General features: G+C 49.3%; 1 protein-coding gene across 1 annotated transcript in view; it reads right to left on the bottom strand.

Annotated features, from left to right (window-relative positions):
- Nucleotides 1-19,201, bottom strand: part of vwa8 (von Willebrand factor A domain containing 8) — a 489,820-nt gene that overhangs the window by 95,798 nt on the left and 374,821 nt on the right. Inside the window, exons 34-37 of the mRNA XM_038802772.1 lie at nucleotides 18,980-19,134; nucleotides 8,673-8,874; nucleotides 6,209-6,290; nucleotides 5,046-5,250 (exon numbers count right to left, since the gene is read on the bottom strand). Of these exons, the coding sequence (XP_038658700.1) occupies nucleotides 5,046-5,250; nucleotides 6,209-6,290; nucleotides 8,673-8,874; nucleotides 18,980-19,134 (644 nt within the window). The remainder of the gene's footprint in view (nucleotides 1-5,045; nucleotides 5,251-6,208; nucleotides 6,291-8,672; nucleotides 8,875-18,979; nucleotides 19,135-19,201) is intronic.

Below are 19,201 nucleotides of genomic sequence, written 5' to 3'. Positions count from 1 at the left end.
CTTATTTTGGAAGTTTGGAGTATTGAACAATACCCAAACTGCACATTCATCTTCAACAACAACATCCACCAGAAGTTTTTGTGACTTGACTGATGACTTTGACCGCCTGAACAAGATGTAGACTCCGAAATGGGAGTGGAACTACAAGATACTGCTCAAACTCATTGTTCTGCAGCTGAAGGGAAGAAATCTACCTGGAAGACATTGCCCTATGGCCAAAATCTGTTCCACTGGGTATCATAGAATATTTTGTACCAAATAACCCAGAAAGCTTGGATAACATGGAAAATTTGAGAAAAGAATTTGAGGCTGCAGGCCAAAAACAGGTTAGAAGTCTTCACAACTCCCATTTTCTGAGGGTGAAGAGAAATGAATGACAGAAAAGGGAAATTGGTTGATTACTTCGTAAATCTTCAAGGCAGTTTACTGTAGTGTTTGCAAATTATTCCCTGAATCTAGTAAATCATTTGTCGACAGGTACACTAATTGGATAAATGTTGGAAGAGATATTGTTAAAGTTATACATGTGTTCGTTCAAAGATGTAAATTATCTGGAAGAATTGATTGTGTTATTGGCTCAGATTGAAAAGGAGTGTTCTTATTGGAGGAAAATGCTGAGATGTGTTGTAGCCACAGTCAAACTGCTGAACTGTGGCCTTTGGAACCCTCCCTGGCACACTGCCCCTCTGAGAGCACAGGCCTCACCAGTGATACCCTCCCCTCAAGGTCACGAGCTGTCTCCTCCTGATGTGGTTGTCAGCACTGACTGCCTCTGCCACCTCCTCCCAGGTGTTCAGGAGGACGGGCTTGAATTGCGGCCCACCCTTGGGAAGAAGGTGACCCTCCTCATCTCATTGGTATCGAGCAGTGGGTCCATTCAGACTCCCGAAACTGAGGGGGCTGGTCTTCCCGGAGTCATCTTCCCGGCTGGAATGAGTGTGCAGTGAGTGGAGCGCTCAGAAGCAGCTCCAGCTTGTCAGGCTCTTTCGCCCAAATTCTGGCCCCAGCGGTTACACAGCCAGCAGGGATGGGAATTGCTTCCAATTCACAACGGCAAAGTTCTGGCATATTTGCATGTCCTGGATCTCGGAACAAACAGTGCTCCCAATGGGAATGCGAATCACATGCTATTCAGTTCCGACGGGAAGACCTCGGGCTGGATTCGCTGGTCCACGATGCCGAAATCATGTTCAGTAATTGGCCGGAGAATCCCCGTTCAAGACCGAATCAGGGGCGGCGCTGCTTTCGCAATGCTCCGCCCCCTGCAAAGCAGCCTTCTTGGGAGAGTACGTCACGCCGTATCAACTCGGTGGCGGCTGTGGATGCAGTCCAGCGCTGTCACAGTCAGGGGAGGTCCAATCCACTGTCAGAGGGACTTTGCCAGAGACTGGGGGCACTATTCGGGGGTGATCCGGGGCACGTGAGCCAGCTAAAGGTGGGCACTATTTTGCAGGCCTGGTCTGCGAGTGGCTGGCGCCATATCGCACGGCGAGGCAGCCACAGGCCGCTGTGCGCATGCGCGGTCATGGACCCGGCAATTCTCCGGGCCTTATCGGCAGCTAGAGCCGGGTGCTCTATGCTGCCTTGATGCTAGCCTCCAGCCAAACGGGGGATCTGTGGCCATTTTACCCCATTTGTTTCTGTCTTAAAACGTCACTGTTCCCATGCCGGCATGGGACACAGCCTCAAAATCGGAGAATCCAGCCCCTTGTCTCCCAAACCCCAATTCAATCCAAGATATCACAGCTCCTACAAATTCTCAGTGAATTTAACACTAATGACTAGCCCAAGCAAACAGACTAGGAACAGGTACCCAGTCTGTGACAGGTTTCCAGATTTTACTTGGGCACGGACCGTTAGTCTAAGCAGTATTGAACCGGAGAGTGGAAAATCACCAAGGTTCCCAATCCTGATTAATATCCAGCCAGATCAGCACATTTGGACTTCATGATCAGATTTGATGCCTACTGTAGGCAAAGAGCCAACACATTCGTTGTACCAATAATGGCCAACTTACTGATGAAATCATACTAAAAGTATTGGCCCAATTTTGGATAGGTACAAGCAAAACTGGCAGACAAAACTGCTGAGAAGCAGCTACATTCACAGGGCTGCTTTTACAATTCCAGTGCTGAGTACGACTGGCCAGTCATTGAATAGAATATTCCTCAACAGAAATTCTGAATGGAATTGGGGTCTACAAGTGGTTGAGGGGCCAGGGAGGCGAGCGGGTGGTGAAGATCAAGGAGAAATGGGAAGCGGAGTTGGGAGGGGATATCAATTGGTGAGTGTGATGTGAGGCACTAAGTAGGGTAAACGGGATCTCCTTTTGTGCAAGGATGAGCCTGATACAGTTTAAGGTGGTGCACAGGGTGCATATGACTCGGGCAAGAATGAGTGGGTCCTTTCAGGCGGTAGCAGATGAGTGTGTGCGGTGTGGGCTGGGGCCAGCGAATCACGCGCACATGTTTTGGGGTCGCGAAAAATTGGGAAGATTCTGGGCGGGGGTGTTCGTGGTCTTAGCCAAGATAGTGGAGGAGGGAGGGGACCCGGACCCTTTGGTGGCGATATTTGGGGTTTCAGAGAAGCTGGAGCTCATGAAGAGGAGGAAGGCCGATGTCTTGGCCTTCGCCTCTCTGATTGCACGGCGACAGATTTTATTGGAGTGGTGGTCGACATTGCCACCGGGGGTAGTGGCCTGGTGGGGTTATCTGTATGACTTCCTGCGGTTAGAGAAGATAAAGTATGAGTTAAGGGGCTCTTCAGAGGGGTTTGAGGAAAGATGGGGATGTTTGTGACCATATTTAAGGGGCTGTTCGTTGCAGGCTGGGGGGATGAAAAAAGGGAAAAATCTGTACAGACTGTATAGTTGATTTTGGGAAATATGTTTCCCGGGTGTTTATTCGCTGTAACCTGTTTTGATACATGTTTGTCATAAAATAAATCTAAAAAAAGAAATTCAGAATAGAAAGCACCCCACTTTGTCGAATTTCCCAGCTCCCCTGCCATATTCTGTGCAAAGTATCAGGGTACAATAAGAAGTCTTACAACACGGGCAGCACGGTAGCAAAGTGGTTAGCACAGTTGTTTCACAGCTTCAGGGTCACAGGTTCGATACCCGGCTTGGTCACTGTCTGTGAGGAGTCTGCACGTTCTCCCCGTGCGCTCCTGAAGCTAGTGATTCCAAACATACCTGCTGGATTTTAACTTGGTGTTGTAAAACCTTTTACTGTGCCCATCCCAGTCCAATGCATCTCCACATCATGTATCAGGGTGACAGAGTGTCTGTACGCTATGCAGAGAGAGAGAGAGAGACACTTCCTACACATGTGGCCACCCAGACACGTAAAAGATCCCGAAGGTTTGTATGGCTCAGTAATTACTTTAAAAAAAATAAATTCAAAGTACCTAATTCATTTTTTTTACAATTAAGGGGCAATTTATCGTGGCACATCTTTGGTTTGTGGGGGTGAGACCCATGCAGACACGGGGAGAATGTGCAAACTCCACACAGACAGTGTGGCTCAGGAATTACAGGCAACGGGTCACAGATGCTCATCTATGACACTTAAAACAAGTCTCTATTCCCTCTTTAACAATCTAGCCAGTGCCCTATTTGAACTATTAATTTCAATTAATACCTCTCGACCTGCTCTGAGCTTTTAGCCCTATGAACTCACTCACGACTGCAGTAACCCGATTTAGATTCTTCATTTCCCAGCTTCCAATTTGAAATGAATACTTGAGTTTCTATTAAAAAAAGAGAAATATGCTCACTGATCAATCACTTCCCGATTTCCTGTGAATTAGGCAGGCACATGACAAATGGAAGTCGGTGTGGAAAAATGTCAATTGATGGACTATGACAGGGTTAATATGGAAAGACAGTATATTATGAATGGTAAGATTTTGAGAAGTTTAGATGAGCCGAGAGACCTTGCACCATGTGCACAAATTCTAAAAGGTGGCACAGCAATTTGATAAGCTGGCTGGAGTCATTGGTTACTCGGTTTATAAAGAGAGGTGACACCGGAGCTTCAGAAATCACTGGTTAGGCCCAGGTATCGTGGACATTTCCCGGGACCACAATTCACAAAAGATGTAAGGGCAGTCGGTGGAAAGTGTACAGAGAGATTTACCAGGCCGTTACCCAGGATGAGGAACTTACCCAGGATGAGGAGCTATGAGGAGATGCTGGAAAAGTTTGGAATCTTCACCGTGGGAGATTCAGAGATGACCTAATAGAGATTTTCAAGATGATGAGAGATTTTGGTACAGTAAAGAGAGAAAACTCTCTTTGGTGAGCTGGTCAGGGATTTAAAATTCAGATTTTGATTTCAAATCATTGGCCAAAAATCGTGAGGGAAATAAGGAGAAATTTTTTCAAAGACTTGGTCAGTTGACACGATCGGGAACACTGACTCTAGACAGGTGATGGAAGCTGGTTTCATCAGGAATGTTAAAAGGCAGTTGGATAGATACTTGATGATGAGGCACTTACAGGGTTAAAAACAAAAAGCGGTAATGTGGGATGAAGAACGACTGCCCTTTCAAAGAGCTAGTACAGGTACGATAGTGAGAACAGTCTCCTTCTATGCTGTAAGTTTCTATAGTTTAGAAAGTGAGTGAGTCACTATTGCACTGGGGGCTGGTTTAGCTCACTGGGCTAAATCGCTGGCTTTTAAAGCAGACCAAGCAGGCCAGCAGCACGGTTCGATTCCCGTACCAGCCTCCCCGGACAGGCGTCGGAATGTGGCAACTAGGGGCTTTTCACAGTAACTTCATTGAAGCCTACTCGTGACAATAAAGCGATTTTCATTTTCATTTTCACTGCTGTTTGTTGGATCTTGATGTGCCTAACTGACTGCGCATTTCATATACACCATCAGTGTCTACACTGCAAAGGTATATAATTGCTGAATAGCGTTTTAGAACTTCCTAAGGTCATAGAAGAGGTCATAGCTATTTAAAAAGCGTTCTTTCTTTCAACAATAAGTTTATTTCCCAATTGTCATCCTTAAAGTTTATTGTAAATGGTTCCCAACCTGCAGCGGTCGTCCATCCTCTTGTCCAATCATGTTTCTCCATTCCAGCAGGGAACGCTGTAAATGATCAAATCCAGTTTCCCAAATCCGCACAAACCCTCCCAGATCCACCGTCACCACTCTTCCAGCTCCCATGGGTGCTATCAAGACATCTGTGTCTGAGATTTTAGACATCCACTGAGTGTATGGTGAGATGGATGAAACACTGCAAGAAAGAAAAACAGAACAATATCAGCATTGCCAGGCCAATGTGGAACTCCTGGAGTTCAGTTGGCCAGTTCTGAGCCAAAGGGTCAGTGATTCTATGGAATTCTTTCCAGCAAAGGGCTGCAGAGACTGGGATGTTAAGTATGTTCAAGGGTGAGGTAGATTTTTATCAGTAAGGGAATCAATTTATGGGGATAAAGCAGGAAAGTGGAGTTGAGGATTATAATATCAAATCAGCCATGATCTAATTGAATGGCAGAGCAGACTCGGTGGGCCTAATGGTCAACTTCTGCTCTTATGTCTTATTAGAGTTCAAACACTATTCTTGAAGCAACCTAACACCGGAGGAGCATATTTCCAAATGGGTGGTCCAGGCACAGAGTTTCCTCTGCCAGCATTGTAGATTAGGAAAAGTTATGTTCCAAATGAGTCTCTTCCCAGCCCTCTTTATCTAACCCTATTTGAAAAAACTATTCTTTTCTCTCACCTGTACTTATCTAGTTTCCTCTTAAAGGCCCCTATTATGTTCATCTCAATCACTCCATGAGAGAGTGAGTTCCACATTCTCCTCACTCTCTGGCTGAAAACAGATTCCATCCTGGATTCCGACCTGGGTGCACTGATGACTGTTTCATACTACTACTACCGCCCACCCCCCCGTACCTGAAATAAATACAAGTTAAACCCCTTGAAGTTCGGGACAAACTATTTGGGAATTAAGCCAGGAAACACACCTTCATATAAGAGTGAAAATCCAGAACTTTCTTCTGCAGAAATCTGCTTTGGCGGAGGGCTGAGATCTCAAAATCAAGATCGATAGATTTGTTAGGCCAGTGTAGCTAAATGGAACTACGATACAGACCAGGCATGATTTACCGGGAATATGCCGTGAGAGGTTGAACGTTCTCCTCCTGTTCCTGTGTTTGAGGATCTATTCCATTCAATACTTTGCTCACCTGGGAATGGGGATATATTTAATCTTTTTAGTGTTCAGATCTGTGACCTCCAAGAATCCTGCAGTGTTTGGAGGCTTTACATCTACAGGAAAAGGAAACAATAGCACTGGTAATCAGAGCTGGGCAATAGCTTTGCCTCTTATTGAAAGAGGATGAGCATCGATATTACAATAACACTTATTGCTGCATTATAAATATTCTACTCGCTACTGCGTTATTTGGCTGCTGAAGTCATTTAGTGAGTGTTCACCTAGAAGGTTATCAGATGTCAATGCTGTGCTTTTCCTGGTCAAATAGGGGCCAGGGGGTGCCACAGCAGTTAGCACTGCTGCCTCATGGCGCTGAGGACCCGGGTTCCATCCTGGCCCCGGGTCACTGTCAGTGTGGAGTTTGCACATTCTCCTCATGTCTGCATGGGTCTCACCCCCACAACCCAAAAAGATCTGCAGGGTAGGTGGATTGGCCACGCTAAATTGCCCCCTAATTGGAAAAAAAATTGGGTACTCCAAATTTAAAAAAAAAATAGAGGTCAGATGTCGTTGGGCTGATCTCCAGGTCAAGTAGACTGATGTTTTATCCATTTTTTAAGGACACGTTGCTGACTGAAGTGTATCTGCAATCTCGCAAAACATCTCTATTTCTCAAGTGTCAGTCTCTCCTCTGAGTGAGAAACTCAAATTCATGTTTCACAACAGAGAGAGAGAATCTAGGCTGACTTTCACAGGGTAGTACAGAGGGATCGCTGTATTGTCCAAGTGGACATGTTTCGGAACGCGAGAGATCTCACGAAATTCTTTGAAAAAGAGCAAGCAGCCCTCCCTGGTTAATATCCAATGACATCCGGTGGCACAGTGGTTAACACCGCTACCTCACAGCACGAGGGGCCTGGGTTCAATACCGGTCGAGGTGACTGTTTGTGTGGAGTTTGCACATTCTTCCCGTGTCTGTGTGGGTTTCCTCCGGGTGATCCGGTTTCCTCCCTCAGGCCAAAGATGTGCAAGTTAGGTGGGGTTTCGGAGTTACGGGGATAGGGCGGGGGAGTGGGCCTCGGTAAGGTGCTCTTTTGGAGGGTCGGTGCAGAGCCGATGGGCAAAATGGCCTCCTTCTGCACTACAGGGATTCTACGACTCTACGACAACAACGTTCATTTATATATACCTCTCCTAACCAAAGTCACTGAACCAGATAATTTGGTCATTATCTCATTGCTGTTTCTGGGCATGTCCTGTTTTCTTCGAATAGTGACTACACTTCAAAATAATTTCAGTGACTGATAAGCACCGCAGGAAGCCATAACCATGTAAAGGTGCGATATCAATGAAATCTCTGTTGTTCATGTTCAGCAGCAGGATTAATTTCTACAGCTACCTTTTAATTTAAAAAAAATAATTGGTTCTGGAGGAAACTGAACAGCTGCTGTCATTCAAAAGAGTCCATAGTTAAACACAATGGGATCATTGTGGTAGGTGGTAGATGTGTGAAATTTGGAGCAGGTGCCAAAGACATTGGGCTGGATTCTCCACTCCCCGACACTGAAATTGGGGCCGCGTGGGGGCGGAGAATCCATTTCCCCACATGGAAACGGGGCTGGCGCCGGCGAGCACCTACCTAGGGCCATTGCTGTTATTGGAGGCCCTCTCTGTCATTCTCCGTCCCTGACCGGCCGAAGTCTCGACGGTGTGGATCTAATGTGGTCCAGCCAGTAGGGAAACTAACGTGGCGGCTGCGGACTCAGTCCGCCCTGGTCGGGGACGGGCCGATCGAAGGGCAGGGGGGGCCTTATACGCGGCCGGGAAATGTTTGTGTGGGTGGCCAGGGTTGGGCGTGCGGCCGATCGGGGGGGTTTATTTTGAGGGTCCAGCACCGCGGTCCGAGTAAGCATGCGCGGCCTCCGACCCGGAAGTGTGGGGGCCCGTATCTGCCGCAAAAGCTGCTAGATTTACGGCGGGTCCCTGCAAGGCGAGGAATATGTGGCCCTTTCACAACAGTTTTTCTGGCGTGAAAGTCCACAGTTCTGACGCCGGCCTGGAGACATAGTCCCAAAAACAGAGAATCCAGCTTTCGTCTTATCAAATCTTCAGCTGGAAGATAATGCAGCACATTCAAAATGTAGTACTGAAGCTAGTGAACTTGTAATGAAGGTGGGAGGAAGCATAGAAGGGAGTCATCAGCATCCATTTAGGACCTCACCTCACGAAGCCCATTTCAGCGACTGACCGCGTGGATGATGTTACTAATGGACATTGTGTGCTCGAGGAACATGATGGAGCCATGGGGAACTCCCAAGGCACCAGCTCTACAACTGGAAGTGGAGGCATTGGAGGAAAATGGTGTGATCACCTGTGTTCAAACCTTTATCCTTTCATGAGATGTGGGCAGCACTGACAAGGCCAGCAATTGTTGCCTGAGATGATAATACCTCTCTTTAAAGGGACTGTTTGAAGAACCTCAGCACCGCACTAACCTTTTGGGTAGATTTCGCTGATGGGCACTTGTCCAGTAGCAACAGCACGAATCACTTGGTTTGCTCCTGTCAGAGTTATGCAGTTGGTTTGTTTCACAGTCCCAGACTGATAGCTCCCACTGAAGAACTTATCCCTTGTGGAGCCAGCATCAGTACTGTCCACTGGAGTCCTTCGTTTCCACAGATACACCTCATTGGGAGACTGCAGGGGCACATTTCAGTGTTAGGTAACCCAGCATTTAAATCAACAAAAGGATAATTACTAAAAAGCAAAACAAACATGTTGGGCAAGAGATTCATTCTATGTGTGCACTTGTCAAAACAGGTATTTGTTAAATTCCAGCTAGCCAGGGGGGACGAGTTAAGGTATCTACAGCTCAAAACCTTCCTACGATAAGGTATCTACAGCTCCAAAACTTCCTACGAAAGGATACAAGGATGTACCCACAACCGCCACGATAGACATTACTGGAAGAACTACTGGACGCAAGCATACTAGATAAAGGAAACTGTAGTGACATGTATGACCGACTGATAGAAAGGGCCGACACCGTACTGGACGCAACAAGAAAGAAATGGGAGGAGGACCTGGGGATTGAGATAGGGTGGGGACTCTGGAGCGAAGCACTGCATAGGATCAACTCCATCTCAAGGTGCGCAAGGCTCAGCCTGACGCAACTAAAAGTGGTACATAGAGCCCACTTAACAAGAACCCGTATGAGTAGGTTCTTCCCGGAGGTGGAGGATAGATGTGAACGGTGCCAAGGAGGCCCGGCCAACCACGCCCACATGTTCTGGTCTTGCCCCAGACTTGCTGGGTACTGGGCAGCCTTCTTTGAGGCAATGTCCAAAGTGGTGGGGATGAGGGTGGAGCCATGCCCGAAAGTGGCGGTCTTCAGGGTTTCGGACCAGCCAGATCTATTCCTGGGGAAGAGGGAGGACGCCCTTGCCTTTGCCTCCCTGATCGCCCGCCGTAGAATCGTGTTCGGCTGGTGGTCAGCAGCACCACCCAAAGCTGCAGACTGGCTTTCCGACCTCTCGGAATCTCTCCAAATGGAGAAAATCTAATTCGTCATCCGAGGGTCAGACGACGACTTCCACAGAACGTGGGAGCCATTCACGCAATTGTTCCGGGACCTGTTCGTGGCCAATGAACAAGCGGAAGAATAGCCAGGTAGCCAAGAATCAGGGGAAAGTAGCCAAAGCATGAAAGGGAGAGATAGACAGGGAGAGGGGAGGGGGGGGGGGGGGGGGGGGGGCAGCTAAACCTAAGAGGAAAGAAAGGCGAACCACAGGAGGCTGGGGGGGGGGGGGGGGGGGGGGGGGAAGAGACAGGGAACAAGAGAGGAGAACCAGGGAGGTGGGAGGGAGGCAGGGAAATGAGAGCCGGAAGGAAGGCATGGGATACAATAACTGAACATGGCATCTCCAGGAGTAGGGAACGAAGAGAATAAAGACGAAAGACGGAGGAACGGCAGAAGCGGAGGTGAGCGCGAGACGGCAGCGAGATCCGTCTGGGAGAAGCAAGCGACAAAACTCGTCGCCCATTGAGCTGCCTCCCAAACTGTACAGTTTGAAATTTGTGTGCACTTGGACAGCACTACCAGGTAATAAATTCCTATTCAAGGACTGAACATCAGGAAAAGTGGTTTGGGATGAATGGGCTTTATGGTTAGTAGTATTGGGCGGGGTGAGTGGTGCAATTGGGTGTGTTGAATGGGTTGAATGGTGGGGTCGGAAGGCTGGATGGGCTGAGTGGTGGGGTAAGATGGGTTGGATGGGCTGAGCGGTGGAGTAGGACAGGTTGGATGGGCTGGCTGGTGGGACTGGATGGGCTGGTGGAATGAGTGGTGAGGTAGGTTGGGTTGGATGGACTGAGTGGTGGGTTAGGATGGGCTGAGTGGTGGCTTAGGATGGGCTGAGTGGTGGGGTAGGATGGGCTGTGGTGGGGTAGGATGGGCTGTGGTGGGGTAGGATGGGCTGTGGTGGGGTAGGATGGGCTGAGTGGTGGGGTAGGATGGGCTGAGTGGTGGGGTAGAATGGGCTGTGGTGGGGTAGGATGGGATGTGGTGGGGTAGGATGGGCTGAGTGGTGGGGTAGGATGGGCTGAGTGGTGGGGTAGGATGGGCTGAGTGGTGGGGTAGGATGGGCTGAGTGGTGGGGTAGGATGAGCTGAGTGGTGGGGTAGGATGGGCTGAGTGGTGGGGTAGGATGAGCTGAGTGGTGGGGTAGGATGGGATGTGGTGGGGTAGGATGGGCTGAGTGGTGGGGTAGGATGGGCTGAGTGGTGGGGTAGGATGGGCTGTGGTGGGGTAGGATGGGCTGAGTGGTGGGGTAGGATGGGCTGAGTGGTGGGGTAGGATGGGATGTGGTGGGGTAGGATGGGCTGAGTGGTGGGGTAGGATGGGCTGAGTGGTGGGGTAGGATGGGCTGAGTGGTGGGGTAGGATGGGTTGAGTGGTGGGGTAGGATGGGTTGAGTGGTGGGGTAGGATGGGCTGAGTGGTGGGGTAGGATGGGCTGAGTGGTGGGGTAGGATGGGCTGAGTGGAGGCAGGTTGAGCTTGAATGTTGGGGAAATTGGGTAAAATTGGAAGACAGGTTGGGGTGAATGACTTCCACAGAACGTGGGAGCCATTCACGCAATTGTTCCGGGACCTGTTCGTGGCCAATGAACAAGCGGAAGAATAGCCAGGTAGCCAAGAATCAGGGGAAAGTAGCCAAAGCATGAAAGGGAGAGATAGACAGGGAGAGGGGAGGGGGGGGGGGGGGGGGGGCAGCTAAACCTAAGAGGAAAGAAAGGCGAACCACAGGAGGCTGGGGGGGGGGGGGGGGGGGGGGGAGAGACAGGGAACAAGAGAGGAGAACCAGGGAGGTGGGAGGGAGGCAGGGAAATGAGAGCCGGAAGGAAGGCATGGGATACAATAACGAACATGGCATCTCCAGGAGTAGGGAACGAAGAGAATAAAGACGAAAGACGGGAGGAACGGCAGAAGCGGAGGTGAGCGCGAGACGGCAGCGAGATCCGTCTGGGAGAAGCAAGCGACAAAACTCGTCGCCCATTGAGCTGCCTCCCAAACTGTACAGTTTGAAATTTGTGTGCACTTGGACAGCACTACCAGGTAATAAATTCCTATTCAAGGACTGAACATCAGGAAAAGTGGTTTGGGATGAATGGGCTTTATGGTTAGTAGTATTGGGCGGGGTGAGTGGTGCAATTGGGTGTGTTGAATGGGTTGAATGGTGGGGTCGGAAGGCTGGATGGGCTGAGTGGTGGGGTAAGATGGGTTGGATGGGCTGAGCGGTGGAGTAGGACAGGTTGGATGGGCTGGCTGGTGGGACTGGATGGGCTGGTGGAATGAGTGGTGAGGTAGGTTGGGTTGGATGGACTGAGTGGTGGGTTAGGATGGGCTGAGTGGTGGCTTAGGATGGGCTGAGTGGTGGGGTAGGATGGGCTGTGGTGGGGTAGGATGGGCTGTGGTTGGGTAGGATGGGCTGTGGTGGGGTAGGATGGGCTGAGTGGTGGGGTAGGATGGGCTGAGTGGTGGGGTAGAATGGGCTGTGGTGGGGTAGGATGGGATGTGGTGGGGTAGGATGGGCTGAGTGGTGGGGTAGGATGGGCTGAGTGGTGGGGTAGGATGGGCTGAGTGGTGGGGTAGGATGGGCTGAGTGGTGGGGTAGGATGAGCTGAGTGGTGGGGTAGGATGGGCTGAGTGGTGGGGTAGGATGAGCTGAGTGGTGGGGTAGGATGGGATGTGGTGGGGTAGGATGGGCTGAGTGGTGGGGTAGGATGGGCTGAGTGGTGGGGTAGGATGGGCTGTGGTGGGGTAGGATGGGCTGAGTGGTGGGGTAGGATGGGCTGAGTGGTGGGGTAGGATGGGATGTGGTGGGGTAGGATGGGCTGAGTGGTGGGGTAGGATGGGCTGAGTGGTGGGGTAGGATGGGCTGAGTGGTGGGGTAGGATGGGTTGAGTGGTGGGGTAGGATGGGTTGAGTGGTGGGGTAGGATGGGCTGAGTGGTGGGGTAGGATGGGCTGAGTGGTGGGGTAGGATGGGCTGAGTGGAGGCAGGTTGAGCTTGAATGTTGGGGAAATTGGGTAAAATTGGAAGACAGGTTGGGGTGAATGACCTTCTCATTTCTATATTTTTACATTTTCTGTTACATCTCTAATTTGTTAAGAGTCTGCTGAATTCCACATCACAAACCTGAGTCATACACTAAACCTGCCAGCTCAGTGCAACACATTGTATTAAAATCCAACTAATTTCTTTTTAAAAAAAATATTTTTATTCAAGGCATTTATTTTCATAGATACAAATAGAATCAGAACAACCAAACATCTCAATAAACAACCCACACCAACAACCCTCTCCTGCTCCATCCCCATCCCACACCCCGCCTTCCCCATTTTAATGCCCTTAACCATCCAACCTCCCCCGCTGACCTCTCAAACCTCCTTAAAGGAATCAATAAGCAGCTTCTGCCTCCGGATGAACCCATCCACCAACCCCCTGAAGGCAAACTTAACCTTCTTCAACCTCAAGAATTCCACCAGGTCGCTCACCTACACCCCTGCTTTTGCTGGCTCCGAGTCCTGCCACCTGAGCACGAACAAAACATCGGCCACTCTCACCATAGCTAAAACCATTCCCCCTGTGCAACTTGTACCCTTCCTCCAGGTCCTCCAACTTTGCAAATTTTCCACCATAAACAGATCGCCAAAGTGCTCAATCCCTGCCTGCCGCCCGGGTCTTCCACCAGCCCAAATATCGTCACATCTGGACTCGGGACCACCTCCATCCCCAGCACCTGGGACATCACATCCGCGAACCCCTGCCAGATGTCCCTCAATCTTGGTCATGCCCAGAACATGTGGGGCCTCACGGTAGCATGGTGGTTAGCATCAATGCTTCACAGCTCCAGGGTCCCAGGTTCGATTCCCGGCTGGGTCACTGTCTGTGTGGAGTCTGCACGTCCTCCCCGTGTGTGCGTGGGTTTCCCCCGGGTGCTCCGGTTTCCTCCCACAGTCCAAAGATGTGCGGGTTAGGTGGATTGGCCATGCTAAAAATTGCCCGTAGTGTAAGGTTAATGGGGGGATTGTTGGGTTACGGGTATACGGCTTACGTGGGTTTAAAGTAGGGTGATAATTGCTCGGCACAACATCGAGGGCCGAAGGGCCTGTTCTGTGCTGTACTGTTCTATGTTCTATGTTCTATGTGGATGTGATTTGCCCCCCACCCCCACAAGCGAACTGCCCATACCTATCCTCCACCCCCTCAAAGAACCTACTCATCCTCGCTACCATCATATGAGCCCTGTGCACCACTTTGAACGGGATGAGCCCAAGCCTTGCACATGGCGAGGGTGCGTTCACCCTCAGCAAGGCCTCTGCCCATGCCTCGGCCACCATCTCCCCTCCCAGCACCACCTCCCACTTGCGCTTAATGCCCCCCCAGCAGAGCTCCCTCCCACTCCATGGCGCCTTATAGACATCCGACCCCTTCCCCTCCCCTATTTACTTCCTCAACAACACTTTGTCCTGCAACCATCGGGGGCGGCAGCAGCCCACGAAAGAACGGCATCACTTTCCTTACAAAGCCCCGAACGTGCAGATACCTAAAACCATTCACCCTGGGCAACTGGTACCCTTCCTCCAACTTCGCAAATTTGCCACCATAAACAGATCGCCAAAGTGCTCAATCCCTGCCTGCCGCCACCCCTGAAACCTCACATCCAGCCCCGCCAGTGCAAACCTATGCTTATCACAGATCGATGTCCACGCCGAGGCACCCTCCAGCCCCAGACACTGCCGCCACTGCTCCAGACCCTGAGGGCCAACACATTGGGCTCACAGAGTAACTGACAGTAGAGGCACCAACACAAAGCCCTTAAACCTGTACCCCGACACGATGCCGCCTTCATCCGCTCCCCCACCCCCCCGGGCCCACTTCCTAACCATAGCGATATTCGCCACCTAGTAGAGATTCATCATATTTGGCAGTGCCGGCTTCGCCCCCTTCACCCCTACTCCAAGAAAGCCCGCCCTCACAAATCCAGAGATCAGTGCATTAACCTTCTTAAAAAAACGACTCAGGGATGAAGATTGGGAAGTTCTGAAACAAACAGAAACATCATTTTTACTGTCTGCACCTGCCCTGCCATCGACAGCACATCCCACTTCTTAATGTCTGCCCTCATTTGCTCCACCAACTGAGCCAGGTTCAGTCTATGCATCTGTGCCCTGCTCCCGGCCACCTGGACACCCAAATACCTAAAACTTGTCCCCACCACCCTAAACAGCAACTCCCCTAGAGTCCTTTCCTGCCCTCTAGTGTCAATCGGGAACACCTCACTTTTCCCCATATTCAACTTGTATCCCGAGAGTCAGCCAAACTCCCCCAAGATCCCCACGATGTGTCTGATACTACCCACTGGCCCATCGGGTCCAAAATATACAGCAGCAGGTTGTCTGCACACAATGAGACCCTGTGCTTGATGTCCTCCCCGCCCGCTCAATCCCCCTCTAGTCCGACGCCCTTAGCACAATTGCCAGCGGCTCTATCGCCAATGTAAAGAGCAACGGAGAGAGCCGGCTCCCCTGCCTTGTCCCAAGATGCAGCCTGAAGTACACCAAACTCACTTGGTTTGTCCGCACGCTCGCAAGCAGCCGGACTCAGTCCACAAATTCTGACCGAACCCAAACCGCGCCAGCACCTCCAGCAAATACGCCCACTCCACCCGATCAAACGCCTTTTCCGCCTCCATCGCCACCACTACCTTCACCTCCTGCCCCTCCAAAGGCATCATGATTACATTGAGTAGCCTCCACTCGTTCGCCGACAATTGCCTCCCCTTCACAAAACCCATTTGATCTTCACCTATAACCCCGGGACACAGTCCTCGATTTGTGAAACCTACATCTTCACCAACAACCTGGCACCCACATTCAATAATATCGGGCGGTACAACCCACACTGCTTCGGATCCTTATCCTTCTTTAAAATCAAGGAATTTCCCCCTCTCCCTTGCTTCACTATAAGCCCTCACAAGAGCGGCCCCAGATCTGCCCCAATCTTTTTATAGAACTCTACCAGGTATTCATCTGGCCCTGGGGTCTTCATTTCCTGCATTGCCAAATACTCTCCATCACCTCCATCTCCCAATTTGGGACCCACGTCCCTTAACCCAGCGCCTCCTCTACTTTGAGAAACTCCAAACCATCCAGGAACCACGTGGCTTCTCCTTCCCAACTGGGAGCTCCGACTCGCAGAGCCTCCTAAAAAAAAAGCCTCAAACACCCCATTCAGCAACTCTGGGCCAATCACCACCTTGCCCTCATCATCCCTAACTCTACCAATCTCCCTCACCGCCTCTTACTGTCTCAACTGCTGTCTCAACATCCTAATCGCCTTCTCCCCGTATTCAAACATTGCCCCTCTGGCCCTCCGCAAATGTCCTACTACCTTCCCCGTAGAAACTAGCCCAAACTCCACCTGGAATTCCTGCCTCTCCTTCAACAGCCCTGCCTCCGAGAATCTCCTGTCCACCCTCAAAATTTTGTCCACCAGCCTTGCCCTCTCCTCCTGCTTTGTTTTCTCCGTATGCGCCTGAATTGATATAAACTTCCCCCGACTGCCTTGAGTGCCTCCCACAGCGTGGAGGCCCTGACCCATCCCGTATTGTTTAGCTCCACATATCCCCGAATGTCAGCCGCATCCGTTCGCACACCTCCTCATCGACCAGCAACCCCACATCCTGCCTCCACCTCCTGGGCCATGCGCAAATCCACCCAGTGCAGTGCTCGGTCGGAAACCACAATCACCGAATGCTCCGAGTCAGCCACCCCCGCGAACAGCATCTTTATAGCATGAAAAGATCAATATGGGAGTACACCCAGTGCACATGGGAGAAGTACATTGTCGCACATATATACATGTGTCAGTAATACTTTTCCAAATCCTGGTTTAACATACAGGCAGGCAGTGCGTCTATAAAAGATGCAATTAAGATGTTGTAAATGTGGGATAATCATTCATTCCAACCATGCACTTGTTTACTTATCTGGGGTAATGGAATTTTGTTTATAGAAAGAAGGTCCCCTGGCGTGTAGATAATTAAATGGATTGTGGTTAGACTTCAGTAAGCGGGTCATGGGATCTGAGTGGGATAGAGATTATATAATTAATGGGAGGAGCCAGATGCAAACCATTTGCAGTAGGATTTCTCAGACAGAAAGATTTGCAGGCTGTTTCTGAAGGGGTCTCTCTCTCTCCAAGAAATCTCGAAATAAGAATACAGAAGTAATCTGTGTTGTCAACTTTATTCATATGTGGCCTTTGATCTGTAATGGGATTAGCTTAATTGGAAATGGAGAAGGTATAAATTGGTGGTTAAAGTGTTGCCCTGTTTTTTTTACAATTGTTTAACTGTTGATTGTAGATCTATTTCCTGTGATGTTAATGTGGTTAATACGGTGTTCATAATAAAGTTTGTTTTAATATAAAAATCCTTATTTGTCAGTGGAGCGATGTATCCTTTCCTCACAGTTTTACAAATTGAAAAATTGTTGAGGTTTCATCTGGTTTTCCAACATTAATTGGGATCTGGTCTGGTACAACAATCTCTCCCTCAACATCAGGAAACAAGGAAATTCAGCATGTCGACATTGACTCTTATCAATTTTTACAGATGCACCATAGAAAGCATCCCATCTGGCTGCATCACAGCCTGGTATAGCAACTGCTCGACTGTAAGAAACTACAGAAAGTCGTGAACACAGCCTAGTCCATCACACAAACCAACTACCCATCCATTGACTCAACACCTCCCGCTGCCTTGGGAAAGGGGGCAGCATAATCAAAGACCCCTCTCACCTGGGTTATTCTCTCTTCCAACGTCTTCCATCGGGCAGGAGAATCAAAACACTGAGAACACGCACTAACAGGTTCAAAAACAGTTTCTTCTCCGCCGTTGCCAGACTTCCGAATGCCCCTGTTATGGATTGAACTGATCTCTTCACACATCATCTCTACCCAGTAGTACTACACACCAGGCTCACCTGATGCCTGTGTCTATGTATTTACATTGTGTATTTTTGCATGTCCTAAGTTTTTACATATTTGGACTGCACACAGAATAATACTTTTCACTGTAGCTCGGTACATGTGACAATAAATCAAATTCAATTCAATACTGTAATGCTATGCCTTAATCCTCAGCTCTAATCCTTCCAGTCCCCCATCTCCAGTCCCGGGACTTCACTAACCCAGTGCTCATAAATTCTCCACTTGGTATTTCTAATCCCAATCTATTCTTTTGCCCATTCACCCTCACTGGTTCCATATCCCAACTCCCCTGAGCACATACGTCAAGTCCCCCTATTATCATCTTCGATGTACATAAGCTCAGACCCCCATCCGAGTCGTCCATAATTGCAGTATTCTCCATAACAGCCAGTGGCCTCAATGTCTGTTGCTCAACAGCAAAGGCAAATGTACAAGATACACCGGAGACATTTGGAGACAGCCAGAGAGAGGAGAGATCATAAAATAAGAGGCATAAGCATGAGAAAAAGAGTTGGAGAGAGTGAAGTATATATCATGTGAAAAGAGTGCGATAGCCAGAGAGAAAGAGAGCATTTCAGCGAGAGTCGGAGGAGGTGAGACAGCAGCAACAGGTACAAGGACGGAGGGTGTTAATCTTTTCTCATGCACGTATTCTGTCCCTTTTATTTCCTTTTTCTTTTCTCCTTGGAACTCTCTACATTCAACTTGGTTCTCGAATGCATTATGAGCTTGATATTTACCATAAGCCTTATTTTCTTGTTTTGTTTCAATTTTACTTCTTTATTCAGCCGGGGCCGACTCTCCTTCCCCCTTGGATAGAATGAGTAAACAGTGTGCTGCACTCGTGATCTAAATATCAGTGATCAAACTGTGTCGGGGAATTTCGCTGGTGGTGAGTGGGAGATTGCGCATTAACACTGGTGTCCTGAACCTGCAAATAATGGTGAACTGCTCTGTGACAGGTGTATAGCCTCACCTTTCACCCATTTTATGTGCATTTATGTGAAAGATGGTGATCACTGGTTGCCTGTATCACCTCTGCATGACTATGCTCTCAATTTATGTTTACATGTGGCACAGTTTCTCGCAATACTGGATCAAGAGGAGCTTCTGCATAAAATGAAGCAACTGGAAGACTCCGGGATTGCTTTGAAGCAATACTGTATGTTGTAAAACACAGAGGTAACTTATTTCGGCAACTGAAAACACCAATGCCTCTTATTGAACTGAAATCTGTTCACTTACCAGTAGATCTGGAAACCCGACAACAATTGTTGCGTAGCTGTTTTCATCAGACATAATCCGATTCGGAGACACAATCTTCTGGCCGAGGGCTACACTCAGATTTTCTGAAGATAATTCTTCTTTTGACACTGTACAAGGGCTTAAGAGCTCCAGGGCTAAAATATAACACAATAATCTTTATTGTCACAAGTAAGCTTACATTAACACTGCAATGAAGTTACT

Source organism: Scyliorhinus canicula, chromosome 7 (genome assembly GCF_902713615.1).
Source record: "Scyliorhinus canicula chromosome 7, sScyCan1.1, whole genome shotgun sequence".
NCBI classification, from domain to species: Eukaryota; Metazoa; Chordata; class Chondrichthyes; order Carcharhiniformes; family Scyliorhinidae; genus Scyliorhinus; species Scyliorhinus canicula.
This window is presented reverse-complemented; position numbering and strand designations above follow the sequence as displayed.